The sequence below is a fragment of the Tyto alba genome, unplaced genomic scaffold (assembly GCF_018691265.1).
Source record: "Tyto alba isolate M040663 unplaced genomic scaffold, T.alba_DEE_v4.0 Super-Scaffold_17, whole genome shotgun sequence".
Taxonomy (NCBI): Eukaryota; Metazoa; Chordata; class Aves; order Strigiformes; family Tytonidae; genus Tyto; species Tyto alba.
In genome coordinates this window covers 20455205-20482709 of record NW_024881279.1, presented here as the reverse complement: position 1 = coordinate 20482709, position 27505 = coordinate 20455205, and the positions used below count along the sequence as shown (strand labels likewise).

At 48.0% G+C, this 27505-nt stretch overlaps 2 protein-coding genes and 1 non-coding gene across 5 annotated transcripts in view; all 3 read left to right on the top strand.

Annotated features, from left to right (window-relative positions):
* Positions 1–21971, top strand: HSPA9 (heat shock protein family A (Hsp70) member 9). Of its 2 annotated transcripts, none has more exons than XM_032992714.2 (17): positions 1–137; positions 1027–1085; positions 2478–2565; positions 2679–2860; positions 3376–3500; positions 5027–5100; positions 5184–5290; positions 6103–6265; positions 6939–7031; positions 8718–8927; positions 11379–11606; positions 12416–12520; positions 13578–13695; positions 16086–16180; positions 18420–18512; positions 20212–20352; positions 21193–21971. In XM_032992714.2, the coding sequence occupies exons 1-17, from the start codon at positions 63–65 to the stop codon at positions 21250–21252; spliced, it is 2016 nt and encodes a 671-aa protein (XP_032848605.2). In that variant the 5' UTR covers positions 1–62; the 3' UTR covers positions 21253–21971. The 2 variants fall into 2 exon arrangements, with proteins under 2 accessions (XP_032848605.2, XP_032848604.1); XM_032992713.2 differs by lacking the exon at positions 1–137 and adding an exon at positions 489–530.
* LOC116961513 lies at positions 11848–11919 on the top strand. The gene has a single exon (XR_004407013.1). It is a non-coding gene; the product is annotated as a small nucleolar RNA SNORD63 (small nucleolar RNA).
* A 4702-nt stretch (positions 21972–26673) lies between the features above and the next one.
* The window catches only part of ETF1 (eukaryotic translation termination factor 1), a 28249-nt gene continuing 27417 nt past the window's right edge, over positions 26674–27505 (top strand). The window contains exons 1-2 of one of the 2 annotated variants that reach the window (XM_042790286.1): positions 26674–26789; positions 26874–27016. In XM_042790286.1, the coding sequence (XP_042646220.1) occupies positions 26700–26789; positions 26874–27016 (233 nt within the window). In that variant the 5' untranslated portion in view covers positions 26674–26699. The remainder of the gene's footprint in view (positions 26790–26873; positions 27017–27505) is intronic. The other variant, XM_042790287.1, reaches the window with a different exon arrangement.

Below are 27505 nucleotides of genomic sequence, written 5' to 3'. Positions count from 1 at the left end.
CCCCCCCGCGGCCCACGTGGGTGGAGGTTTCCAGAAGAGCCGCGTCCCCCCCGCGTGCCGCCATGCTCCGCTCCGCCGCGCGCCTCCCGCTCCTGCCGCGCGCCGCCGCCGCCGCCGCGCCCCCCGCGCTGGCGCAGGTGCGTGGGGGGGGGGGGGGCACAGGCCGCCCCAAGCGCTGAGGGGAATTTGTTGAGAAAAGCGTTAAACGGGGGCGCGGAGGGGGGGGGGGGGGGGGGAGCTGTCCTCAGGGAGGTTTGTGGTGAAATGGCTCCATTCTGGCTCAGTTCTTCCTCCCCAGGGTCGGAATAGCAGCGCGGGTCAGGCCGGGGGGGCAGGGACACCGGGCGCGGGGGTCAGGGCCGGCCTGTCGGCTTCCGCTTCCTCACCCGCCCGAGGAGCGGCCTGTCGTAGAAAAACTCGCGAAATGCTCCCGCCTCGGCGCGGCCCTGCTTGTGTTAAGGGGTTTTGTTAAAAACTCGCTCTCAGAGCAGAAAAAGGGGGTAATGCTTTTGGAGTTCTCCAAGATACAGGTTGGCACGTGCGAAGTTACAGCCGCTGCAAAAAGCTTAAAAGAGTTGCAGCAAAATCTCGACTTGCGGATTTTTTTTTTTTTTTTTTTTTGGTTGCTGACCATGTGTAAAGCTTTGAGGAATGGGGTTAATGTTTATATGGTGCTGTTCACTGTAAGCTGAAGGTTCAGAGTTAATTTATTGAAATGGGTTTTGCCAGGTAGCATACTTGCAGACTGTTTTTTACAAAATAGCTCGATTCTGGTAATACAGATTACGGTTATGCCGGATGAGTAATTATAGTACTTGGATTGGTTTTGTTGGATTTTTTTTTTTTGGGGCAGTTTGAATCTTTCTCAAATTCTTCTTTAGTTTGCACTTAAGTTTTTAAAAATAAAATATTGTAGTAGGACAGTGTCACTCCAGAAGTTGTAGTTGTTTACCTTTGAAAGCCTTGGCTTGAAGATCACTTCATGTTTAAAACCAAATTTTCATTAGAACGTCTTTCTTTTTACAGACATTCTGGAATGGCCTCAGTCAGAATGTTCTCAGAGCAGCATCCAGCAGAAAATATGCGTAAGTATTTCCTTGTTTTTTCACTATTGCCTGTTTGATATTTATATTTACTCTCCTGATACCAGAACTGAATATTGGAGTCAGAGATGGAGTAAAGGGGCAAAACCAGCAAGGTAAAACTAAAGCCTATGCATGTAACTTCTCTAAGGCTGTTTCTTTACCATTTGCTTTTTTTCAGGGGAACTTTAAGAATTGTTCTTCCCCTGTTCTCCCACCATCAGTGGCATCCACAAAATGTGGATTGTTCAGATTTGTTTGATTTGAAACAAACACGCACAAAACAAAACAAATAAAAACCAAAACAAACAAAAAATACCCCGAACATTGATGGAATAGATTTGTTTCATGCCATTGTAAAACAGAGTGATGTGTGTTTCCGTTTCACTACAGATAAAGTTTATTTCAAACAGCTCATGAATTTTAATCACTTGTTTTTTTCTTGTTGGAAGATAATGGGAAAAGAGTGGCAGTTAGTTGTGTAACTTAGTCAGATGTTTTGTGGCAGATGCTGATTCAGGACACAGAATGGGAAATGTGTTTGTGGTAGAAGAACTGCCCAGCTCTGGTTAGCTCAGAGAAAGCAAGCAGTTGCACATTGCCAAGATCACTGCTTTCTGGGATTTGAACTGGATTTAGAGCGACTTTGCATCTTGGGGAGTGAGAAGCTGGTAAATGTGGTCCTGCTCTGCCTTCAGGATGCTTCTTCCTTCCCAGCACGTGGCTTTAAGACAAAGCTAGGATACGGGAGTTCTCCCTAGCCTTGAAAGGGGTAATGCACTCTTCCTAGAGAGAAGGAGGAGGTGGTTCAAATTTGCCTTGAGTAAGAACCATTTACGTTTTTCAGAATTAAATTAATTTGTTGCTCCTCAGGATCAGAAATTTGGTTATCTTTGGCTCTGGCTCAAAGAACCCTGCATGGGTTGAGTAATTTGCTTGTGTATTCCTCTTTTCATGCTAAGAAATGATAAATAAACCAATAGAATTTATTATTAGCATTTTGACTCCTGGTGGATGTTTTCAAACAAGGTTGAAGATCAAAGTAACCCAAAACAAGCCCTGCCTTTGCAGGGGACAGAATTAGTTACGACTTTGTTTTATGTCAGAATCCTAAGGGATGTTGAGAATATACGTAGTACAGATTATTCTGGTGAAGAATAATGCTTTATATGTTTGTTTAAAGAAGTGAGGGTTTACCTACAAGTGATCTGATTGAAAACAGGCACAAATTCCTGTGTAAGAGTCAGAGTACAGGGTTAGGTCAGAATACAATGTGTATTTGCTTCAACATCTAGTGAAAAGCCACTTTGTCCTGTCTTCAAGGTAGAAAGTTTTTTTACCCTCTAGTTACTTTCCTTTAGTAGTAATTTTGTTTTTCCCTGATGTGCTTCACAGCTCAGAAGCAATTAAAGGTGCCGTTATTGGAATTGATTTGGGTACAACAAACTCCTGTGTGGCAGTTATGGAAGGAAAGCAAGCAAAAGTAAGTAAAAAATGAATACTAGCTTTCAGTGACATTATTAGCAGTGGAATGTCCAAATCCGCGTTCTCGGAGGTGATGCTTTTTGATGGCACCCTGTTACATTTTTTACACAGGTGCTGGAAAACTCCGAAGGTGCCAGGACGACACCTTCGGTTGTTGCGTTTACGGCCGATGGCGAGCGCTTGGTTGGAATGCCCGCAAAGCGGCAGGCGGTAACTAACCCACACAACACCTTCTACGCTACCAAGCGTCTCATCGGGCGGCGCTTTGATGACTCTGAAGTGAAGAAGGATATGTAAGTGGGGGTGGAGAGCAATTCTGCTGCCAGCAGGAATGCGTAAAATACAATGCTGTATAGCATGACACGCTGTGTTTTAAAATATGACCCTCTTTTGGGTGAAGTAGTTCCACCCTCGTGTCTCAAAGTTTCATTGCTTATTTTCTGAGGGCCAAGCTGTATTTTGCTACGTTAGTAGCAAATTGCTGATCATCATAAGGCTTTCAGAGAAGAAGAAAAAAGCCTTACTGATGTTGTGCAGAGTGGTCAGCATCTGCCAATGAAGACTTTTCTCATTCTTGAGGGCGTTTACAATCAAAGCAGGAGGCTTATAATTAAATGATATAGCTGATTAAAAGCAGTAGTAGGTAATATATTGGTATTTCTGGAGCTCCCTGGTTCTGAGGCTGCTCTTGGCAAGTTCTGTATTTTTTTTCTTTGTCTAGAACTTGTACATGTTCATCTGCTAATTGTGGGGGGTTTGTGCTGTACGCTGATACAGCAATTGAGTGGGGAATTCTTCTGTTTTTTAGTAAGAATGTTCCATTTAAAATTGTCCGTGCCTCCAACGGTGACGCCTGGGTAGAGGCTCATGGGAAACTCTATTCTCCAAGCCAGATTGGTGCCTTCGTACTAATGAAGATGAAGGAAACTGCAGGTTGGTACAGTTTGGTCTTTGCTGTCTGTGTCCACGAGTATGACCTCGGTGCTGGGCCGTGGCCAATGGATGTACAGGAATCCTCATATAGCAGGCGCTTCTGTGGGTCAGATTGTGGAAGGGTACAGTGATGGGCTGTTACAAAGATCAGCGCCTACCTCAGTCTCAGCTCTTTGGCAAGACATTAGTGCTTTACTTAAACCATACGCTTACAAAACTGAGTAGCTGTTGAGTTGATGCGCTTACTCAGAAGGGGGAGCTCCTTTCCTTGTAAGCTGCAGTTCTTGTGCTTCCCTGGCTGCAGCTGAGCATGGGCTGTGGCAGCCAGGGTTTTGAGTGGCTTTGTTCTTATTCAGCTGCTAGATACTCAGCAAGAAAGGGAGTGTTGAAGGGACCCAATTTTGCGGCGGAATGAATAGCTTCTTACCTAGTGGTGACTTCTAAATCTTCACAAGGGGAAAGCACCCATTAGCCTGGAGAGAATTTTTTTTTCTTTTCAATTCCTAATGTGGTTTCTGGGGAAACTTGAGTATAATACATAGAGATAATAGCCAGTAGCTGCCTTCCGCAGCCTCTTTGGTAAACATTGTGCATCCAGCAGTAAGTGGAAGGCAGGACTAAAGGTTGTTACTGAAGCTTCATCCAAAGATTTTAGGGTTTGTTTTTTTTTTTTTTTTTTCAGTGTTAGGTCCTGGACACTTGCTAAAGCTTCACCTAAGAGTTAAAATAAAAGTATGTGAGCATCTAGGTATGATGTATCTGACTTACTCTGAGGATGATGTTCCTCTGCCTTAAGCAGGGGTCTGCTTCCTGTGGGTCTGTTGGCTTTTGGCCTGGATGCTACATGAATTCAACTATGGAATGATTTGGCTTTGCAAGCAACAGAGAATAATGCAGTGTGTAAGGTCTGTGCAGGGCTAATGCGTAGGCATGAGTCCTGTCTGTGCATTCCCACTGCATTGGGTGCATTCTTATTTTTAGCAGGTCTGAACCTGCATTCGATGACATCCTTTTCTTTTTTCAGAGTTTATGACATTAAATTAGGGTGTAATACCCTAATTTTTCCTGCCTTGGTGTCTCAAATGCTTGTAAAGTTAGTAGGAGTACACTGTACTGTATAAATGTTACCATCATCAGGCTGTGTAAACAGGATGAAAGTGAGTAAGTTTTAAGTGTATCACATGTTGAACACTCCAAAGAAATGAAAACCAGCTTCAGTCTCGCACACTTAAAGTGACAAGTGGAGCTCTCAGAATAATCCGCAGTCACCAGTGGCATCCAGTCACTGACTGAATTGTGAAGGTGCTTTGTTGTTCTGTCAGAAGTCTATAAACTGTTCCGTGTTATGTGGAAGGACTTGATTTCTGCACAGCTCCCTCTGCATCTTCCCAGAAAGCAGCAAGTTCTTGGGCAGCAAGCCTGTCTTCCATTCTTAGTTCAGGAAAATGATTTCAAACTACATAATAATAACTTGGCGGTATTCTTACTTTACAAGGATAACTTTCTGTTTTGTCTCTCTCCTCCAGAAAATTACCTGGGACATTCAGCAAAGAATGCTGTGATCACAGTCCCTGCTTACTTCAATGATTCTCAGAGACAGGTATTCACCAAGATGTAAGATTTTTGCAGCTTATAATTTGCATTTAGTTTCAGTAGTCAGCACTCTTCCTCTTTTTACCTCAGGCTACAAAAGATGCTGGACAGATTGCTGGCTTGAATGTTTTGAGGGTGATTAATGAACCAACAGCAGCTGCGCTTGCCTATGGTCTGGACAAGTCTGAAGACAAAGTGTAAGTGCCTGTTCGTAACACCTACCCTCTTAAACAAGCATGCTATAATTTTCTTTGTAAATGCCTCTTCTGCTTTCTGTTTTTTAAAAACATTGGTTGAAATTCTGCCAAAGTAAGACTTACAGCTGTGAGTCAGTGCTATGTAACCTGTAACATCAACTCTGTTCTATGCCAACCACACTTGTTAAGGAAAGTGAGTTGGTAACTTGCAGCTACAACTTTGTTATCACAGCTGAGTGTCAATTTAATTATTGTACTTCCTGGTAGCAGTGATAGGTGTGGCTAAGGACAGCTGGGTGAGAGGCTGTTGCCGGTGGTGCTGAAGTGTAGCACAAGAGAGATGCTGAGGTTTGGTGCCTTGTACCCACAGTCTGCCTCTTCCCTGACTGCATTCAGCCTTCTGTCAATGGCAAGCGTGGTTATATAAATGCAGGGGTTTTGTTACAGATTTTGTATTTCTGATGTAGATTATAGTGCTGTGAAAGGCTCACGTTTTGAAAAACATGTTTCATAGTGGTTCTGGTGTCCCTGCCCTTGTCATTGGATGCGAGTGTCTTTTTTTTCTGAAGAAGGAGGAACTACCCTCTCTGAAATAATGGGCAAGGACATCTTTCAGAGAAGACTTCCATATGGACTCGAAGTGCTCAAGGGATGCGTATGCTGTGTGATTTGTTTACTGCTGTCTCTAGAGAAGCTTTTAACTTCTGTGGGCAGCCGCATGAATTCTGCACACTTCACCTTCTGAGGAGACTGATTTTTGAGCCACACAACTGTTTCTAGAAAGTAATGTGTTTCTGCATCTGTTTTTGTAGTATTGCAGTCTACGATTTGGGTGGTGGCACTTTCGATATTTCCATTTTGGAAATCCAGAAGGGAGTCTTTGAGGTGAAGTCCACCAATGGTGACACTTTCTTAGGTGGAGAAGACTTTGACCAGGCTTTGCTACAGTACATTGTTAAAGAGTTCAAGAGAGAGGTAAGGTATCTCATCAGAATTCACTCTTGTGATACGTTGTTTTTCAACCTTGCTTAACTTCTGTAGAAGAATGGGAATTTTCTTAAAATATTAGGGCACTGTTTGTAAACTATGGCACAGCTGAAATTTAAAAGTTATTAGACACCTGCTAGCCTGGCTTCCAGTTCTTGCGCTTGCTTTATTGAGGTGGAATATTCCTCTCCTGGAAAACATAGAATAGTAGGACCTGTGCCTTTTTTTCCTCTAGTGTAACAGGACTATCCTATACCTAGTCTGCTTATTTCTAATAATAAAAACCTGTGGTCCACCTGAATGTGTCAGCACAGGTGCATACCATACATGGTTGGCTGTAGGAAACTGCAGTGTAATTTCAACTCCTTTGCTAATTCAGTCTTGCCTGTATATTCTGCGATGCAGCAGCTTGTCCAAGCTTTAATCTGTAACTTACTGTATAATCACTGCCAGAGCAGAAGGAGCTAACAGATGTTTACGAAATGCTAAATACATTTGCCAGAAGTGAGAGAGATCAGCAGAATTGCACATATCTGGCTGTATTTCTACAAACATCTTTACAGTCGAGAGTCATAGGAAGGTGAACTGCAATGAAGAGAAGCTTTCCATGACTCCTGTGCAAAAGCTGAGAGTCTGTTAACCTATATTGTTTGTCGCTTAGATGGGTGTTGACCTGACTAAAGACAACATGGCCCTTCAGAGGGTGAGAGAAGCATCAGAGAAAGCAAAGTGTGAGCTTTCATCATCTGTGCAGGTAAGTGGCTGGGTTCAAAGCAGTCCAGTAAAACATTGTAATAAGCTGGGTTTGGATTGTTTTTGTTTACAAAGCTCTATCAAATTGCTGCTCTTTTTCTTGTGATGGCAGAGCAAGGTTCTGTGTAACGGAATGGCATCACTTTAACAGGAAGTCCTTTAGCAGGGTAGACAGACTGTTCAGGAGCACAGTTAGTTGTCAGAAGCTGAGAATGTTAGCTGATGCTGAGGTTTGCCTGTTTTCTAGCACCATGTTTTCTCATGTTACAGGGAATGTGACCTGGTTTCCAACTTAGGTATTTCAGAATTATGATAGGCATCAGGGAATTTAGCTGCAGCTAGAACTGCTGGGTTACTGAAAGCGCTTGCGGCTTTGTGCAAGCAGTTCCAAAACCTTGGTGCTAGTCATTCCACTGAAACAGCTAATTTGTCTAATCAGAAATAATTTCTGTAAAGAATCTTTACTTATTCGCCTATAGAAGAGTTGTCTAGACAATTGGCAACATATACCCCCTTTCTCTTTCCATTTGCTTTGTATATTAATGCATTCAAGCATGTCCTTTATTCACTACTGAATAAGGAGCTGGAGAAGCAGCAAGTTGGGGGTGTAATAGTTTTGCCTAAGTGAAATTAAGGTCAATTATATAGTAATTGAAATGGGGACTCTGCCAGTTTCTATGTTCTGAATAAACATATTTTTTTTGATGGTGGTCTTTTTGTTGGCCAGTGGGGAGCTCATAGCAAGGAGTTTAGGCCAGTCACAATGGATGCATAGTTCTGCCAGAGACATAGCAGGCTCTGTTTTACTAGCTCAAGAGTTGGCAAATACAGTCTGTTCATACCAGAAAAAAATGAATTCCTTAACTCTTTAGCAGTGAAGGAAAGACAACTTGCTTTTGGCCCTATTTTCCTGTAATATTTTTGACCATGCTATTTATAAAGTGAATGCACACCTCTGTTAGTTCTGGTTGTGTAAATTTAATCTCTAGACCTTAAAGTATTTGTGTTTTTAATTGCTTTGATTTGTAGTATCTTTTGATGTCAGCATGACTCAGCACTTGAATAAGATGGTTTCAGTATAGGATTTGCTTTAAAAATCCAGCATGGGAATTTGTAAGATCATTCACAAATAGCCATGAAAGGTGGGGATTATGGTCCCTGGCACTGATGAACTCTGTGTGAAATGGCAGTGGACTGGCTGTCCAACATGAGTTGATTGCATTTGGAAAACAGTCATGAGTTACTTTGTTCAAGTAGGTTACCTTATATAAAATGTTACTCATTTGGCAAAATCTTTAAGAATTTTCAAGATGGGCTTGCTTCTCTGTTGTGCTAAAGAAAGAGGCTTAAGGTTGGCACTTCCAATGTTTCAGCTCTTACCTCCTGGATATGATAAATACATTTTATTTTTTTTTTTTTTAACCAACAGAAGACATCAAAATAACACCGTATTAAGATTGAAACTTAACAGTTGTAACCATGAGATGTGTAACAAAATAATTTTCTTCTCTCTTGTCTGACATGTCAAACATAGAAGTATGCCTGCTGCCACTGTGCTGCAGAGTAAGCATGCATGTACGTGCTTCAGTACAGGCAGAACAGAACCTGTAACTTAATCTAAAACCTGTACGTAGCTGCTTTATTTTCCTTTCCTGTTTTTCACTCCGTGTCTCTTTCTGTGCTGCAGACTGATATTAACTTGCCATACCTTACTATGGATGCCTCTGGACCAAAGCACTTGAACATGAAGCTGAGTCGCTCGCAGTTTGAGGGCATTGTGGCTGATCTGATCAAAAGGACAGTAGCGCCGTGCCAGAAAGCCATGCAGGATGCTGAAGTCAGCAAGAGCGACATTGGCGAAGTCATTCTCGTCGGTGGCATGACCAGAATGCCAAAGGTATGAGATAAGTCCCTGCTACAGGCAAAGCTGGCACAGCTACGCAGGGCTTTTTGTTAAGGGTGATCTGTAACAGAGAAGTTGGGAATCTGATAACTTCAGAGCTCAAGCAGCTGAAGGCCCCAGGAGCAGAGCAGACGTGCTCGGTAGTCACGTGAAAGCAGTGACAAGGGACTCTGATCCTGCTTAATCAGCTCAGCTTGGATCCCCGGGGGCTGTAGCTGAGTTGCACTTTATAAAGACAAGTGGAGGAGGTATCGGGAGTTGAAAATTCAACTTGACTTTCTGATGTGGACCGAATGTAAGCAGCATTGTTCAGATACACAGGGTGGTTTCTCTTATTGTGGACCTCCATGTGTGATGAAGGTACACTTCAGTGGCGGTTAAACTATCTGTAATCTTTGCCTTCCAGGGGATTCCTTCCCCTGTGTAGAGCACTTCTAGCTAGCTGTGAAGACACTGCACAAGCAGAATGGCTCTGTTCTCTGCTGGTTGCATGTATTTGGCTACTTGTTTGAGTCTGGGTGTTGTCAAGCATATTTAACTGGCTGTTCCAAGCACTCGTTACCTAATACCTGGAGCCCTTGTATTCTGTGGTGATAAGCGCCAGCAGGTAACTTAGAAGCTTGCTCTGCTGACATGCACAGTCTTGCAGATAAGGCGCTGTCTGCTGGTGATTTACTATTCTTGTTCATAGCAATGCAGAGTACTGCTTAGCTCCCCTGAAGTCAGAGCTGAACATGTATGTACACTGCTCGCTTCAAGGGTACAGCTTGTCCTTTGCTATGGAGATGATCAAAATCTCATTCCATAGGGATCAGTCAGGCTTGGACTCCTTCTTTGCTGTTAAGATTTGTGATTTGCAAGTCCTTTCTAGGATAGTAGGTGTTTACGTGGTCCTGCTTGGGATTGATTTGGGGTTTGGTGGTGAGGTTTTTTCCTCCCTGTGTTAAGCGAGCCTGGTGGCTGGCGTTGATATTAGTGTGTGCAGAAGGTCACCCAGGCAGGGGAACCAGAGCAGCAAGATAAACAAGCTGCTGCTCTGGCCAAAGCTCGAGTGGAGTAACTCTGCTGTACCTTCCCTAAGTCCCTGCTGTTCCAGCTGGATAAACGGTGCGGTTAGCTACGTTTTAGAAGTGGGGATGCCCCTCCTGAAACATTACATGACCTTTGGAGAGTGTAAGACAGTACTTAAATACTGATTTTAAGTTTTATTATTATTTTTACTTTTTTTACCCCCTGTTCATAACCCCCAGCATCTGTGACTTTGAGCTTACATATTGCTTTCCTGAGTGCCAGTAGTTACAGCTCTGGCTCTGAGATCGGTGCCGGTATGCACGCAGCACAGAGCCTTCTCGTGTATGTTGTTTTGTTCACCCTGCTAGGAGGGAACGTGCCTCCTTTGGAGTGCTCACATGGCTAGTGCTCCAGGAAAAGTACAGTGGGTGGTTAGAAGTAATGTTTCTTTTGTACTATAAAATATGCCTCCAGAGGTAAAGACTTACATTTAATTATACGCTCATACATAAAGTGTCTTCCTCTAATGAACACTCCCAGCAGATGTCTCTTGGCTGAAGTGCAGAGGAGCTGGACGTTTGCTTACAGCACAGTTTTCCAGGCACATCATGCTCACCTGTGCCGATGTGTGCTGAGCAAGTGTCCTCAGAGGGGAGGGAAGCTGCAAGCAGGAGCGAAGTCCCACACCCTTCGCTTGTAAGGCAAAGGGGGGGACTGCTGAGCTGTGCTCTGGTGCAGACACCTTATTGCATTCCAGTCTGGATCCTTCAGCAGTAAACCTGTTGCCATCATGAGCATGTCCTTCTGAAAGGACAGAGCAGTGAAAAGCTAATAACGCAGCTCAGACTGTCAGCTGATGCAGCAAATTTACTTCTCTTGTGAAACAGCCTATTAAATAAAGAGTTTGAAAAAACAGATAATTTCATTTCTTTTTTTCCCTGTATTAGACACAAACAGGATGAACTGTCCTTCTGCTCTGTTTTATTTTTTTATACCTTCCCTGTTCTCTGCCTCCACAGCTGTACTGTCCTTGACAGCTGTGTTCTGCCCAGAGTTGGCTTGTACAAGTTCCCAGGGAGCAGTCCTTGACTCCTGCTTGATAAGCATGGAGTGATCCCTTCTGAATATGGCTGGGCTACGTGAAAGGACTGATGTAGGAGGTTGACTTGCAGCTGGCAAACTTAATTGCGAAAGAGTCTCCAGAGAAGGGTTTGTCTAGACTGAAGCAAGTGCATTGAAGAGGGTGTGTGGAAGATGGGGAATTAAGGAGAAATCACAAGCCTGAAGCTTCGTATTTCTGTCATGCCACAGGGTTACATGGCAGCAGGAACAGAAAGATACGAACCTTTAGCCAAGGCTAGCATGTTCCTGTGGCCACAGCACTGGGCAGTAATGGTTCACTCTGCATATGAGCTGTGTTTTCTCTCCATTTAGGTGCAGCAGACTGTACAGGATTTGTTTGGCCGTGCTCCTAGCAAAGCAGTTAATCCTGATGAAGCCGTTGCTATTGGTGCAGCTATTCAAGGTGGCGTGTTAGCTGGTGATGTTACTGATGTGCTGCTGCTGGATGTAACTCCCCTCTCCTTGGGGATTGAGACGCTGGGAGGTGTCTTCACAAAGCTTATCAACAGGAATACTACCATACCAACTAAGAAGAGCCAGGTACAAATTGACTCTAGATGGGTGGGTCTTTGGTGGTGGCCTCAAACACCCAGAGAAGGTTACTGAAAGCATCCCAGTAGATAGTCTCGTCTCCTCCTCATCTGGCAAGGAGAAATCAGATTTAAAGTCAGCCCTGAGTATCTGTGTTGATTATTAGTGTGCCTAGAAAGGGAGGTAAGCTAAGTTAATGTGTGCCAAGATACCCCAGGATGTTTGTGGCCTGATCAGGATTGCAGTGCATGTGCCATGATGTTAACTGTCAACACATCATTCTGAAGAAGAATTGTGTGGAGACCTTCTGTAACTGAGCACCACACCCGTTTGAGACCACCTTTCTTGGTTTGCAGGCCTTGAAAAGGGTTTCTTTTTTCCTGTATTGTAAGGCCCTAGTAGAGTTGGGTGTGATCCTTTCTTTCACTTTGCCTTGTCTGGGTCTGCTAGTGTGTGCTCTTACTGATAACACTTGTTCTGTCTGGGACGTGGGATTGGGACAGGAGCTGTGCTGCTCCAGAGGGAGATGGTCTGGTCATGTGGCTGGCTGCCACAGGAGCCTGCTGCTGGCATGGCATTGCCAGTTTTCCTGTACTCAAGGGCATTCAGGACAAGATGCTAGTGAGCTTGGCTGTTGCTAGTCTTGGTACCTTGGTGTTTTGTTAGAGGAACAGAGGAACAACAAGCATGTAATGAATCTTTATCTCTTCAAAGTAGCTCCTCCTTATTCCTTTCTTTGTTTAGTCAGCCTGTAACTGTGTCAGTTCATGTGTTGCCATTTACTAGCTAGCCAGTAACTTTCTGTTCCTTTTCCATAGGTGTTTTCTACAGCTGCTGATGGGCAAACTCAAGTGGAGATTAAAGTATGCCAGGGAGAGAGAGAAATGGCTAGTGACAACAAACTTCTTGGCCAGTTCACATTGGTATGTTGGCTACTCAGTATTCATGACCTTAGCTTTGACCTTCTTTGAGAAGTTCATGTCTCCATTTCAGCTGACCCCTGAAGGCAGTGTTGAGGGGGAGTCATCTTACAGAAGCCATTTGACCCTATTTGTAGTAAAAGCAGTTTCTAAAGGCACAGCCTTTCAGTGGCAGGGGAGCAACTAGCATTTGAGATGGAGCTCAGAGTTTCTAAGCAGTCTTATGTGGCAGAGGGACTACTGGAGCTTTAGAGCCTGTTCACCTAAAAGGGCTCTCCTTCCTTCTGGGCACAAAGAGCTAAAAGAGCTCTGTAGTACTGGGTCTGTGCAGCAGATAACCCAAATTGCCGGCCTTTCCTCTGGTGTTCTAAAGACAGGACTTGGAGCAGGCTCCACGATACCTGCAGTCCCTAGGGTAAGCCATTTCTAGTCTAATACCGCTTTTCTGTGAATGCCTGTGGAACTGTCTTGCTTGCTGGAGAACCGATGTGCTCCAGGGATTCATGTGTGCAGCATGTGGCTGCCTAACCAGCTCCTGGCACAGAATTGGCTTGGTCAGTCTTGGCAAAGTTTGGAACTGTTAAAACTCTTCATACAAACTTGCGGTTGCTAGGAAGAGTCCCACAGAAAGGAAGGGCTTTGCCTTTCTTTTATACTTTTGAAGGAAGTTGTATTGCCTGTCATTCTTTTAATGGTAGCCTCGGAGCTAGTCAGTGAAGTCTAGTTATGTCCAGAACTGAGGAAATAAAGCATCCTGCCATGTCCATGGAAGAGGTGCTTGTTTAGCAATAAAGCAGAACCCATGTCACCTTGAAACCAAACTTGGGGGGCTACCTCTTGTGGTTTCTGTGCACTTGTCCTGAGTTAAATCTGTCAAGATACTACTAATTCACCACATGATGCCAACAGGTATTTAGAGGTCTCGGCTTTGAGGGTTAGTTAGTGGTTGATTCAGCTGACAGATCACCAAGATAACGTGCCCAGCACGTACCTTGGTGAGTCTCGTACCTTGAGCTCCTCTCCATGTGGGAGCTAATGGCTGAGTATTTCTCATTCTCAGGTTGGGATTCCCCCAGCGCCGCGTGGAGTGCCCCAGATTGAGGTCACTTTTGACATTGATGCTAACGGCATCGTTCATGTGTCAGCCAAGGATAAAGGCACCGGACGCGAACAGCAAAGTAAGTGCTCTGGGATGCTGCCTAGGGACGAGGAGGGAGGGTGTGGAGCAGTGATGGTGCCGTGGCACGGCAGGTACTATGGGTAACACGAGGTGACTCCAAAGGCAATGGAGTGCTGCCTTGCTGGGCATCCCATGGTCCGTGGGGTCTGTGCAGCTTGGTACTTGGTTAAGAGTAAGGATGACACAAGGAATCTGTTGCCAGTGCGGCATAGGTGCAGCTGAAGTCATCTTGGCATAAGTGCCCCCTCTGGAAAGGAGAGCAAAGGGTTACTGCAAAATGAAGTAGGGAGAGGGAGAAGTGACAACTGACCTCCTAGTTTCATTGTAAGGAAGTAAAGCTTCTGTAAATGCATAGCACCCTACCCTCTCCATCAGTCTGCTGACAGAAACTGCCACCGATGGATGCTCCCTCCTTGCACATCAGGCAGAGATGAAGTATCTGCCTGTGCCAAGGTCAAGGAAGCCCTCACTGGCAGGGTTTTACCACATTCCAAGTAATTTTGCACTGTATGATGGTCCCTTCTTGGTCTTGCAGTCTGCTGTGATGGCCATAGCAATGTTGCAGCAGAGCGCAACTATTTCCTGGGGTTTCCTATATGTAGCAGCCACACCTCAGTCTCTGGAGTGGTGTTGGATGTACAGGTTGGCTAACTGAGGGCTCACAGACGTTTGTGGAGAAGTGTTCCTGCTGCTTTACAGGGGCGTCCTGTGTCACTGAGGAGCTTGGAGCAGTGACTCGATTACCCAGACAGGACAGAAATCAGGATTTGGGAATCCAGCATCTTGTATGAGTTGTTCTTGTGCTGTGCTTGTGGGCATGCTGTTCCTTTTGGGAGTGCCCTCTGCTAACGCACAAAGAGATTACTGTCTGTTTGAAGCTGCCTGCATGAAGGTGCCAGCTTTTTAAGGGAGAGGTCGAATTAGGAAGCTCTCTTTTGAATCCAAGGCATGTCACATACAGCTGAACAGATCAGCCCTGTGCCAAAACCCTCTTTTGTTTCTAATGACTCCGTTACAAAGGTCTTGAAATTCAAGTATTTTGAAGCAGCAGGTATTTTGTGTAACCACCTTGTTCATTTTCATCCATTTAGGCTGGAAACATCTCTAAATGGCAGGAGGCTTGGGGACTTCAAGCTGTCAGTATATTTTGCTCTGTAGTACGATGAAATGTTAGGCCCAGTGTTACGGGGTAATTAATGATATGGTTGATACTTTCTAAAGCTCTGTTGTGGGCTCAGAAAATTAATTTGAAGCATTTGTAGATTCCCCTGATACAAAGTAGATCTCTTGTGCCTCTAACTGGGAAGCCTCCATACTGCCCTTCAGTTGTTTCTTGGAGGCAACCACTTGAGCAAGCAAATGCATGCTTCGGTTAAGAAAAATATTGTCAACTCTGTATTGGCAACTTGAAGGTATATGCTGGTCTTCACCATACTGCTTGGCTTTTAGTATAAATTCATTTCCAAAAACACACTGCTTGTTCTTTTGATTTCCTGGTAGATTTTCCATGTGTGGCAGCCTTCTAGCTTTGAGTAAATATCTCCTGATAATAGGCAACCAGAATTTTTTAGCTGCCTATCTATATGCAAACACAGTCCTACTTAGAAAGGTGAACTCATACCCCGTCTGCATCCGAAGGACATGTACGTGTCTGTCTGTTTAGAGTTCTGTATAGTACTGTGGACAAATCTGATGCAGAAAACTTAGTTTTAATGAGGATCCTAGTATACTTCCATTTTTTGCAATAGCCAGGAGGTTGGTCCTTCCTTTCCCAATGAAATTATGCTTTGCTGCAGAACCAGCTTATGTCTAGGCTATATTTTTTGGCTTTTTGGCACAAGTGGAGAAAACCAGAAGGCCTTCAGGACCTCACCTGTAGAATCATGTCATGTTGTCTTATCCTGCTACCAGCCTGGGCTGCTTTCCAACAGTGAAAGGAATCTCTGCCCTGGTAAAATGATTCCTTCTGTTTGGATTTTTTTGGGGGGGAGGCGGTTGCTGTGCTTGGTTTTTTGTTGGTTTGTTTTTGGGTTTGTCTTTTTTCATTTTGTGTTTTCAACCTGCTGGAATGCCCCTTTGGTTTGGGGCCTTTGTGTCCTCCATTTCCAAGAGGAGTAACTGAAGAACAGTCAAAGTGACTTGCAGACGGGTGGACAGGAAGTGTCTGGCAGAGCTGGGGAGCTCTTAAATCTAAAATGTCAGGCTTTTATCTTGCCAGCAGCATCACTGCCTCTTCAAAGACTGGCTGTCTTTGTGCTGCCCGCAGGGTCTTCACACGTGTAGAGTCCCTGAGCAAGGCTGTTGCCATTGAGAGAGTTTGGGAAATACTACCCTCCTTTCCTCAAAGATGAGAACACATTCATTATTAATGCTTCTTCTCTAATGCAGTTGTTATCCAGTCTTCTGGTGGCCTTAGCAAAGATGAAATTGAGAACATGGTGAAGAATGCAGAGAAATATGCAGAGGAAGACCGGCGAAGAAAGGTAATGTGATCATTGTGGTATCTTCCAGCTAGTAGTGTACCTGCTGGTTATTGCTGTTCTGTGCTCTTAACTGTGCCCACATTTGATAGAGCTGTAGGTTCTAGTCTGTAGAGTCTTGAGCTGTTTGCTTGTGCAGTAACCTGAATATCTGCTCGCTGCTTCAGTTTACACTCCAGAGTTGCAAGGAGGTGTATGCAGAGGCCTTTGGATTTTGGGTAATATTCCCTGGGTGGTTAGCATTTCAGTTCCTCCCTGAAGAATTTCTGGGACATGGAAGCAGCAGTAAGCAAACTCACCTGCCTATTACTCATGACAAACAGCTTTGTGACTCTGGTTATGCTTTTAGTCATCGATGCTCTTTACTGCCCACCTGCCTGTTATCTTGGCTGTTTATTTGAAGCTAGTCGACTGCAGCTGGGTTCTCACAGTGATGTTCCATTTAAATGGAGGCAGTATGGAGATATTTAACCTACTTTCTCTGAGTTTATTTTAAAGCTCAATTTATAGAACCTGCCAAGCAAAGCTGCATCTCAGCTTCTTCCTTCGTAAGTGGGAAGTTGCTTCCCATAGTGCTTAAAGTCTCACTGTGGCATCTTGAATGCTATATTCAACTGAGCGCAGTATTTGCCCTCGGCGCAGGTGAAGCCATCGGGAGGTGTTTGAAAGCCTTGCTGACTTTGCCAAGACAAGACTGACACTTGCCTCGGTTGAGTGGCTGAACCTGTGATATAAATAGGATTAATGGTTGGAACTAATTGGTTTAATGAGGGTAGTACTAATTAATTATGCTACTAAATATAGAGCATTGATTTTCAAGCAGACAGAGCGCAGGCATACTCTGAGATATGGCACGAGCATATGTTTAGTGATTGCTGAGAGTGGCACACTGAATTGATCTAGTTTGTGTTCTCCTAGGCTGTAGAAACTTGCCTCAGGTGTTCAGGCAGCACTGGAAATCTCATCCTCAGTAGTGGAGGGTTCAGAAGAGTGCTGAAGGGGAGAATGCGTGGAATACAGTCACGTGAAGCAGGATCGCCTTGCTTCAGAACCTCTAAAGCCACAAAGCAGTGGGTTATTAGCACTTGTAGGTTAGTTTAAAGACCTTGGTCTGAAAGTCCCACTGTTTAAATAACCGCATCATTGCCATGAAGCGTAGGCAGTGGCCTAGCGTTTGAAGAGGCTGCAGTGAAAACTTTTTCCTGTTGCCTTACTTTGTATCTTAAATGGCTAAGTTCTTACTTGTTGTAGTCCTGAAGTGGGACTCATCTTTATCCAGTGATCTATCAGATGAAGGTGATTAGGTTACTTTCTTAACACTTCTCTTCACTTGACTTGTGTAACTGTAATTGCCAAAATTCCCTCATTAGACCTTTCTGATCATGGTTTTGCTGCCATGGAAGTATCATGAATGCATAAACGGTTATCACTCTGCTGGACTCAGCATCCTGCTGTGAACTTGGACACCCCACAAGGAGTGAAGACCTAGTGTAGAAACAAAATTATTTTTCATCAGTTTTCCACTGTAAGTGGTTAGTCTCCTGAGAATATTATCACAGCCTTGTTCAGGTAGATTGTTCTTTCAGATGGAGGGGGCTGGATGTCCCAGAGACCATTGCTGGTAAAATAGTTCATGTTGACACTGGGACTGAATTACAACTCAGTAAGACTACTGCTCCTCTGTACTTGCAGCCTACCCTGTCCTCTCTTGGTTGTCTTTGCAACAGTAACGTTAGGAGCGAGTATTTCTTACCTAGGACTGTGGAGCTTTTTCACTGCTGAGATCTTACAAGCATTTGTAATAAGGGGACATGAGTAAAACAACCCAGCATTTTAGTTGTCTCCAGTGCCCTTGTTGCTGAAGAAGCTTAAGAATACTTTCCAAAGGTTCTGCTGCTCTTCCAAGGAGTGGAAAGGGCTGTGCTGTCTCTGCAGTTGCTGTCTTTTTTCAGTGGGCCAGCAGTCATGCTGCATGAGTTGCTTCTACTTCCAGGGAAGTAAGTGTAAGTGTGAAAGCATGAGGGCTGATTTGCATAGACTGCCTATTTTGGGCTTTCTGGTGCCAGAATACATCTAGAAATGGTTTGCTTGCATTTCTTCTTGCCCCCTTGCCATTATGAAGGACCCTGGGTAGGAACTAGGTGGCAGTTTGGGGAAAGATATGTCAGCTGCTAGTTCATACGTCCACAGCTCGTATCACCAGTGATGTATGCAGTAAGCCCTTACGAGCTCTCTTACCCAGGAACGTGTGGAAGCTGTAAACATGGCCGAAGGCATCATCCATGATACGGAGTCTAAGATGGAGGAGTTCAAGGATCAGCTGCCAGCAGATGAGGTAGGTAGTTTCTGATCCTGTAACAATAAAGGAGGTAAGATTTGTTACTAAATCTTAGCTCAAATTCTCACTTAACTGGCGCTGGCCAGTGGCACTGACCCTGTGTGTATTTCCATGCTGTGGAAAGATGGCACAGTCATTGACTCTTCTGGTTTTTGCACTCTCTGAGTGGGATGAGCGTGGCTGACGGGAAGATGTAAGGACATACTTAGAAGAACATGGTTTGGATAATAGCAAATACCCTATTTCAGAGTGTGAGTTCAGTGTCCCTGAAGATCTAAGAGCCTGGGAAGCTGTTAATGAAAGGTTTCTGCATGAATTATATCCTTGACTTGGCCTTGTGGTGATTTGATAAGAACTGTACTGTGACCTGTGTGGGAGGAGAGTTTTGTTCAAAAGTGAGAGATTAGGAACAGTGCCTTCCAGTGTATTATCAGAGAGACAAAGGCAAAGCTGCTGTGCAGTCCCAGCAGTGCATCCACAGCACCCAAGAACTTGGAGGTAATGGAAATTACTGTATCCCCTTAACTGCAGTTTTTCTTCTGTCTTGGAGAGGAGTGGATATTTAGTATCAAAAGAATGCTTTTCATACCACTCTAAGTGACAGCTTAATTTCTACATTATGAATTTCAAAAGCCAAGTTTCAAACAGATTGCAGAGTCTTCAATTTAACAGCTCTCAGAAGCAGAATAAAAGGGCTCCTGGGGGCTCTGTGAGGCATTTGAGGGAACAAGATTATAGTTTATTGGTAAGTAGCCTCTGATCAGTTTAAGTGCTGTTTTTCAGCCCAGCTGCTCTCTCTAGGATGGATACTGGCTGACTCTGTGTTTGGGATTATGATCGCTGGAGTTTTCTCTCACAGGAGCACGGAGCCTAAATCCCTGTTGCCTGCAGGCAGTGTTCCCTGTAATATTTTTGAGGGGAATACCAAGGGAAAGGGGGTAGCAGTGCTTGGAGGAAGCTCTCTGGGTGGAGATGCTGGCCTGACACAGGCATCGCCGATTTGCCTTCCCCTTCCTGCGGGTCTGAATGAAAACTCTGCCCACGTTTTGAGCGCGAACGCTGCTGAGCAGGCGCTGCCAGCACAGCTGTCCCCCAGTAACCCCGCTTCTCCAGGCCTGCCTCTCCAGCAGCGTGCCAGTCTGACAGAGAAATGCCAGACTGTGTGGAGGGTTTGACAGATGGCTACAGGGGCTGGGATGAGACCGCATTGCTTTGGTTTGCCTCTCTGCTCCTTCTCCCACGTGCAACAAAGGGATTAAACAGGGTGGGGAACAGCCTTACTCGCTGGCTTTCTGACAGTGCCTTAAATATCGATGAAAACCAGCTTTCTTTTCCCTTTACCCTGGCTCCTGGGGTGGCTGACTCACTGGTGAGGTGTGCCAGGGAGAGCAGCTCTCGTCCTTGGCGGGCTGTTCAGTCTCTGCAGGGCTTTCTGTCCTTGGCGCCTTTGCTGAGACTGCAAACAAGGGGACCGATTAATGCCAACTGTGGCATGTTTAGTGAAGTGGACAGGTGCCCACTGGGAATTGAGCACAGTCCTAGTCCCTGCAGACCTCAGTTTGAGACTTGACTTGATGGCTTCTGGCAAAAAAGCGGTAGTTTTGCAGTGACCAGTAGGTGGGTTGAATCACAGGAGTGAGGTTCTTAGTGAATAAAGTGCAGAATTTCATCATGTTTGTTTGTGACTTATTTGCAGTGCAACAAATTGAAGGAAGAAATTGCTAAAATGAGGGAACTTCTGGCTCGTAAAGATACTGAAACAGGAGAAAACATCAGACAGGCAGCAACCAACCTGCAGCAGGCTTCCCTGAAACTCTTTGAAATGGCATACAAGAAGGTAAGTTCACGGTCATTTCCATTTTGTAGCCCTCAGATGGGGAGGGATGAGTCGGGACACCAAACATTTAGGTTAGAGCTGGGCTTGGAGGTAGCGCTGAGTCTCGGTGCAGCTCCCTCTGGATGACAGTTGCTGAAGGGGTGGCTGTAGAAGGTCAGTAGAGTTGAAGACCTGGATTCTTTGGCCATCCTGCCGTAGGTAACCCGCTGCCCAGGCGGTGTGTTACGTTACTGTACAGTGTTACGTGGGAAAGTGCTGGCACCTCTTAATAAGGAGCATCAAGAGCAGCACGAACAGAGCTTTCCCCTAGGCGTGTAGAGAGCTAAACAAGTAAAGTAACGTCTGGACTTCTTTTAATGATGATTGTAAAGCAGGCTTCCTGTTCAATCTGCCTAAAATTACAGTAGTAAGGCCACTGGGACTTTCTTCTCTATCTCCTTCCCAGTGGAAGGCCCATCCCTTTGAGCCCTGGCAGTTGCGCACTTCTCCTGTCCTGGGAGCATCCTGGGATGGAAGTGGCACACTGCTCAGGTGACCTTGGTGGTGCTAAGCTCTCCTTACTGTGGAAAGCTGCTTTTCCGATGTCAGGCTGCAAACGGTCAGTGCTGCGATGTAAGCTTGTTACATTCACTGGGAAGGCGAAAATAATGGGAAGATTCCTCCCTCTTAGTAGCAGTCGTGCAGAGATGAAGATTGTTTCCGTTCTCCGGTGGACAATTACCCTGCTCACTGAAGGAAGGGTTCCTTCAGTCTACAACTAACCTAAGCAGCTAGGTAGGAAAAAAGTGTCTAGGAAAGTATTGTATTGTTACTACAACTAATAAGGCAACTCTTTCACAGATGGCCTCCGAACGAGAGGGTTCTGGAAGTCCAGGGGATCAGAAGGAAGAGAAGCAATAAGAAGTCTCTGTCTTGCCTTGACTAGAGTATGAAGAAGAGGTCGATTTTTCTTGACGCTTGGGAGAGAAGGGACCTTCCTGAGCAGAAATGGGCAGAATTCAGACTTACTGTGTTTTTGCAGTATTCTATATATAAAATTCTTTAATGTATAAACTTAGTGATGTGTCTGCTAGGTAAATTGTCACTTGATGAAAGTTAATTCATGCCAGATGAAGTTCTAAGTGTTTGGCCCCGTGGTATTCAACTGAGGCAACTGGGGACTCGCTGATCATTTATTTCTGATACTTGACACAATGGTGTACTAAATCTTGATATCGAAGTTTGGAAACCATGTCACTAAATTGAAGGGTGGAGATGGAAATCCTGCTGGAACTGGGTGGAGAGTAACACCTGCAGGGGCCCTCCTTGTGGATCTGTGTCCATGTGAGCAGGTCAGGAGGCCTGTGAGCAGCAGTGACAAGGCTGGTTACATTGCTAGAGAACATCCTGGTCTGCAGCTGGGTCAGTACCCTGGTTCTGAAGGAGAGGGGTTACTTCAAATTTAGCTGTAACATTATTTCTCACAGAAGAGGCTATGTGGAAGTTAAATATTTTGCTTGCCTGAGCCTTCTGCTCCATCCTGTGTCTGTTCTCTGCTTATAGTAAAAAAAATTCCTTGATAATAAAACTGTTACTGGATCCATTCTGGATTTTTTTAAAATAAAAGCAGAAAAGTCCAACACAGAGTTCTTGGTATCCTGGCCTCTGATGGAGAACATGAGCATGTTAACTGCCTGCGAGAGCTCCTGGGGCAGGTGTGACAGTCAGCCAGCTGTAGTGGCAGCAGCTTCGTGGCATTTGTGCTTCATTCACATGGAAAAAAAAGGTATCTGGTGTCAGATTAGGGTCCGTCCCTTCTGAGAGTATCAGGGCTGCACTTGCACAAGGTGCCTGGAAGTCCTGCTGTGCTCTGCAGTAGCAGTGGGACTTTGCCTTCGGGATCTTTGTGCTTGGCCTCAACTTTCTGAAACAGGCTGTAGCTGTGGAGCAGCAGTTGCCCACTGCTGCTTCTAGCAACCAAGTCTTCCAAGGAGGTCCAATCTCCTTGCCACAATATATTACGCTGTTTCTCCTTTTCTGGCTATTGAGTTTCCTAAATAAGATGTTAGGGAAGGCTGCAAGTCCTGATTCTGTGAACGTTTAAGTTACAGACTGGAAGAGACCGAGACTTCAGCCACAGAGCTCTCCAGCAGTCCTAGCAAAAAGAACTGGAAGCAACTTCTACTTTAATCAGCCTGGCCTATTGGACTGAACAGAGAGGGGTGAAAAGATCTATAAAGTAGTGAGTGATCTAACTAAAGTGAGAGGGAGCTCGAAGCATTCTGACCTGGGCATAGAAGGTGAGGAGAGGGCCTCGTACAGCCCTAGGTGCCCAGTCCCCAGCACGCTGGGTGTGCCGTGAGGGGGAAAGCAAGTGTGCAGGGGGCTTTTACCAGCAATTGGGAGTGTCAAGTTGCCTTCAGGTGGACGGGATTTCTAGCCCAAAATTCAGTGCCTTCCTTTCAGCAGGGGAGTTAGTGGCCTCTAGGGCTCGTGACTGCTGTAGCAGTCTACAAGGAGGATAGCGGGGTACGGTGCCAACTTCTGGGGCTTTCATCTGGCCACTTCTGTGGACATGGGTCTTCCACAAGTGACCGAGTGGTTACAAATTCATCGCGCATGGGTCCAGGCCCTGTTTTGTGGGGTTTTTTAAGTGGCACAGAGCTTTTATTTCTCAGAAGCAGATAATGGCAAGCTGAGATGTACTTAAACTGTGTGACCAGCGTGGTTCCCTGGAAGTTTTGAGGGACACATGTGGCTAAAGATGTGCTTGTTCTCAGCAACTGCTGCTCCCAAGGGCTGTTTGTGCCATCTGGGTGTGTTCAACTGCGTGTGCTGCCGTGTGAAACGGTGTGCTGCATTCTGTCACAGCGTAACCCGTGCTAGGCGTGAGGTTTGGCAATGGCAGGCAGCACTTGGCTGTGCAGCTCCTGACAATGATCTCCTTTACAAAATTTGATGCAGGTGACTTCTGTCCCAGATAGCCCTGTGCTGCTGCTCCTGTCAAAAGCGGTCCCCTGTATGAAACTAGTCTGAAAAAGAGTTCTCTGTCAAAGCGAGTTGAGTATTTCAGGTGCTGAAAGGAAATGTCCTGATGTGAAAGAGTTTAAAAACCATCCTGGGTGGAAGGTTTTGCTGCTGCCTCCCTGAAATGGCAGCCGGGCATTCCTGCAGCAGAGCTGGGGCAGCCCAGGGCTGTGCTGCTGCTCATGGGGGCTGCACCTGCCCGCTCCCACCCCAGTTCGGGGCTGGTAGTGCCATCAGGGCAAAGGCAATGGATCATCAGCTCGTGGCCTCCAGGGTCCTGAATCTTTGATCAAGGTTGGCCTTCTTCAGTGGGTTATTTTCCCTGTCCCAGTTTGCACACATCTTTCACAGATGTTCTTTATTTTTTAATATGCTGTTCTTTAGCTTATAGAGAAGGAGCTTATCGAACCGAGGAGGGAGAAGTGAAATTGGGTAATGTGTGTCATGCTGAGACCAGTTGCTGTGAAAAACTGCCAGCAAGGCAGGACATGCAGCAACTGGGCCTTTATTTCTCGTGAAAAGGAGCAACTCCTGTCCTGAGGAGCTAACGGCTGCCGTCCCGCCCCTGGGAAGGTGTTTGTCAGCACTGGGAGAAAGAGTGTTTTGGGGTTTGTGGCCCACTGTCATTTTCCGTGTAGGCCAATACTCATCTTAGCCCCAGCAGTGCTGCAGCTCTGAGAGAAATTACTGGTCTGTGTATGATAGTAATTAAGAAAAGTTTGCATGTATTCTCTGCGGGAAAAAGGTGACTGAGCGATGTTTGTGCTGCTTGCTTCCACCTGCACGCATCCTCCCAAGGTGTGGTCTGTGGGTGGGAGCAGGTCCATGCCAGGCACAGCCTCGTGGGGCTCTGCGAGCCACGCTGCCTTCATACCAGCCAGTAACACAAACAGGACTGGGATAGGAGATTCCAGCGTCGCAGCTCCTGCCTGACTTCAATAGGGGAGGGAAGGCTGAGATTTCAGTCAGGCGTGGGGTATCTCTACTTGCCCGCAGTGGCTTCTTTTCCTTTCCTAAAAGCATTTTCTGCCGCCTGTGCCATGTTTGGGGAGCATGCCTGGTGAGCATGCCGTGTTGCCTGCACGGGCAGGAGGTGCTGGGCTTCCTCGGGGATTGCAGTACCGCACAGGAGGAGAGAGAGATGGAGTCTCTCCCCCTTCTCCGCGAGACAGTGACTGCCAGCGCGCTGGGAAGGCACAGCTCCTTTTTCCAATGCTTCTCTAAATAGCGTAACAGCGTACTGAAAAAGTTCTAACTCAGTGGCTCTGCCCCCTCGTTCCCACGGAGCTGTGCCGGCTGCCGGAGACGGGCGCTGCTCGGCATCTGTGCCGGCCAGCCGGCGGGAAAGCTGCGGGGGGAGCTGCCGGCAGCGTCTGTCGCATGGGGAAGTGCTGGAGCAGAAAGTGCCACGGCAAAGTGGGTGCGTCGGGCTGGGAGGTGGGAACTGGGACGCTCAGCACGTGCTTTGTGGAGTAGAGTCCCTGGATTGAATGGGAAGGGCAGGATTGCCGGGCAAGCGCGGGCTAAGTTGCCCACCTGCCCATCTGCCTGCGCTGTCCCTGTCATATCAGGCACAGAAACTTCCATCTTAGCAGATCATCTCCTAAAGCCAAGCATAATCCATTGTCTTACTGTTCTGAGGAGGATTATAAAGGGCTGCGTGGGACCAGATGCACGTGGAAGAAATACCCATAAGGGTTGAAATTGATACGTGCTCAGCCCCAGAAGAGAAACAGGACTTTAAGTCCAACCAGGTAGTTCAGAAATTCACAGCGTCTCCCCAGTGTGACCCTGTAGATAGAAAAACCCAGCTTCAGGCTGAGTCCCAGATCTGTCTCTGCTCAGGTGGCCGTGCTGCCCAGGGCTTCAGTGCTGCTTTACCCGGGGCCATGCTGGGCCAGGGAGCCGAGAGGGAGAGGAGGCTCCAGCGGGCTCAGGCTGTGGCAGTGCTTGCAGTTCTGGGAGCGCGATCCCGGCAGGGCACAGCACGGAGGCCAGGCTGCCCCCGGGCAGGGCAGGGGTGGTGGCCAGGCTGGTGGCAAATGCCAGAAGCCCGATGTCCCAGGGAGGCAGATTGGGGCTGGAGAGACACCAGGGCCATAAACCCCCCTGTATACAGCTCCTCAGCATCACCAGGGGAGCATCGCCTCCGGGAGGGCAGCAGGGAAGCAGCCCCTCTACTACCACTTAATAAAAGAAAGGAGTAAATGGCTTCAGTGTCATTCCATCACTGTTTCCAGCCGGTCCCATTTTGGGCTGTCCGAGAGTCAGAACCAAGCAGGCTCTCCCTGTGCCGTGGCGGTCCCAGCCCCGCTGCCTGGTGCCTTCAGGGTAAAAAAAAAAAAAAAAAAAACAGTAAGAACCCAAAAATGCAGGTTGTGGGTTTGCGATCCCAGGACCAGGGCCGCGGTTCTGTTTCGATGCGGTTCCTGGAGACGCGCTCAGAGGCGGGTGGGCCCCGAGAGGCCGGGATTGCCCGGACGAGTCACCTCGAGTAACGCACAAATACGAGAAGCCCCAGCCCGGGGGCGCTGCCGGGGCACACGGGGAGCCGTGCTGCGCTGGGGAGAGGCCGGCGTGACCCCCGCTCGCCCGGGAACCAGAGGGGGTTCAGCAGGAGGGTGGCCCGCGACGCCGGGCAGCTCGGTGCTCATCCTCCCCGGGCAGGACGGGGACACAGGCGGCCACCTCCGCCCCGGGGTTCGCTGGGTGCCATTTCGCCAGCCTGTCCGAGACCTCCGGCCTTTCTCCAGACGTTCACCATTTTCCTGGTGCCGCCAGCGCTCGGCCGAGATCTCAGCGGGCATCGTGCGGCTCCTGCCCGCTGCCGGCGGTGGCAGCTATAAGGGCAGCAGGAAGGTGACATGTCCGCCGGGAGGCACCGGGCGCTTCTGGGGGACCCGGGTGGGAAAGGGTACAGAGGGCGGCACACGGCCGTGGGGTGGGCGGAGGGGTGACCCCGGGGCAAGTCCCGCGGGTGAGTGGCAGCGGAGCCCGCCACGGACACCCGGCCGAAGGTGCCGCGGTGGGTCGCTGCCCCCCGGCCACGCCGCTGCCGCCTCGGCGCGGGCCCTTTAAGCGCGCAGCTCTCGCGAGACGCCGACGTTGCCGCCCCGCCCCGCCGCGGCCGCGGACTACCCGCCCCATAGTGCCCCGCGCGGGGCAACGGCCAATAGCGCCGCGGGCGGGGGGGCGGGGCAGGCCGGGCAGGCGGCCAATGGCGCGGCGCCCCGCTCCCGCGCGGGCGGGGCGGGCGGTCGGCCCCCCCTCCCTCCCCTCCCCCCGGCCCCGGTCCCCCGGAAGTGATGTCACAGGCCCCCCATGTGAGCCGATTGCAACACATGCAGCGCGGCGAGGGGGAGCGCGAGCAGCCGGTGTCCGACGTCAGCGCCGCCGCCAGCCGCGCGCCGCCGGGGGGGACCGGGCCTGAGGTGAGGGAGCGGCGGGCGGGCGGCGGCGGGGCCGGGCCGGGGCCGGGGTCTAACCGCTGTGTCTGTGCCGCCGGCCCGCCGCAGGCCGCAGCCGCCGCAGCAGGAGGAGGAGGAGGAGGAGGAGGAGGAGGGAGAAGATGGCGGACGATCCCAGCGCTGCCGACCGCAACGTGGAGATCTGGAAGATCAAGAAGCTCATCAAGAGCTTGGAGGCGGCCCGCGGGTGGGTGAGCGGCGGGGCCCGCGCCGCCTCGGGGGGCGGGAGGGCGGCCGCCGGGGGGGGCCGGGCGGCGGGGGCGGCTGCTCCGGCAGCGGCGGGCGGGGAGGGGAGGGAGGGAAAGAGAGGGGAGGGGGGGTCCGAATCGGATCGGGAACCGGAGCGAAGGGGGCCCCGGGCCTGCCGCCGTGGGGGCGAGGGGAGGGCGCGGCCCGGCGGCCCCTTCCCGGTGCCCTTTTGTCTCGCCGCGTGGTGAAGCGCCCGGTGTCCCCGTGGCCGTTCGGGGCCTTGGGCTTGGAGGGAAAAACCGGCTTGGGGGGGGGGAGGGGGGGCGCCGAGGATAGGACCGGAGGGCCGCCAGCCCCCGGGGACACCGGGGAAGGCTCAGCCGCGGCACGGAAGCATGGCCGTGTTTCCCGCACGGGAAAAGGGCTGCGCCTGCCTCTGGGCTCCCCGCTGGCCTCGGCCCGGCCGCGACTCCTTAGCTGGTTCCCCCCCC

What these genes read in the sequence shown, in the direction of transcription:
- HSPA9 (XM_032992714.2), top strand. Translation starts at nt 63, where the DNA reads ATGCTCCGCTCCGCCGCGCGCCTCCCGCTCCTGCCGCGCGCCGCCGCC. An exon ending in AGCTTTCATCATCTGTGCAG is followed by an intron (nt 7,032 to 8,717) that starts GTAAGTGGCTGG and finishes TCTGTGCTGCAG; the next exon opens with ACTGATATTAACTTGCCATA. An exon ending in GCATGACCAGAATGCCAAAG is followed by an intron (nt 8,928 to 11,378) that starts GTATGAGATAAG and finishes CTCTCCATTTAG; the next exon opens with GTGCAGCAGACTGTACAGGA.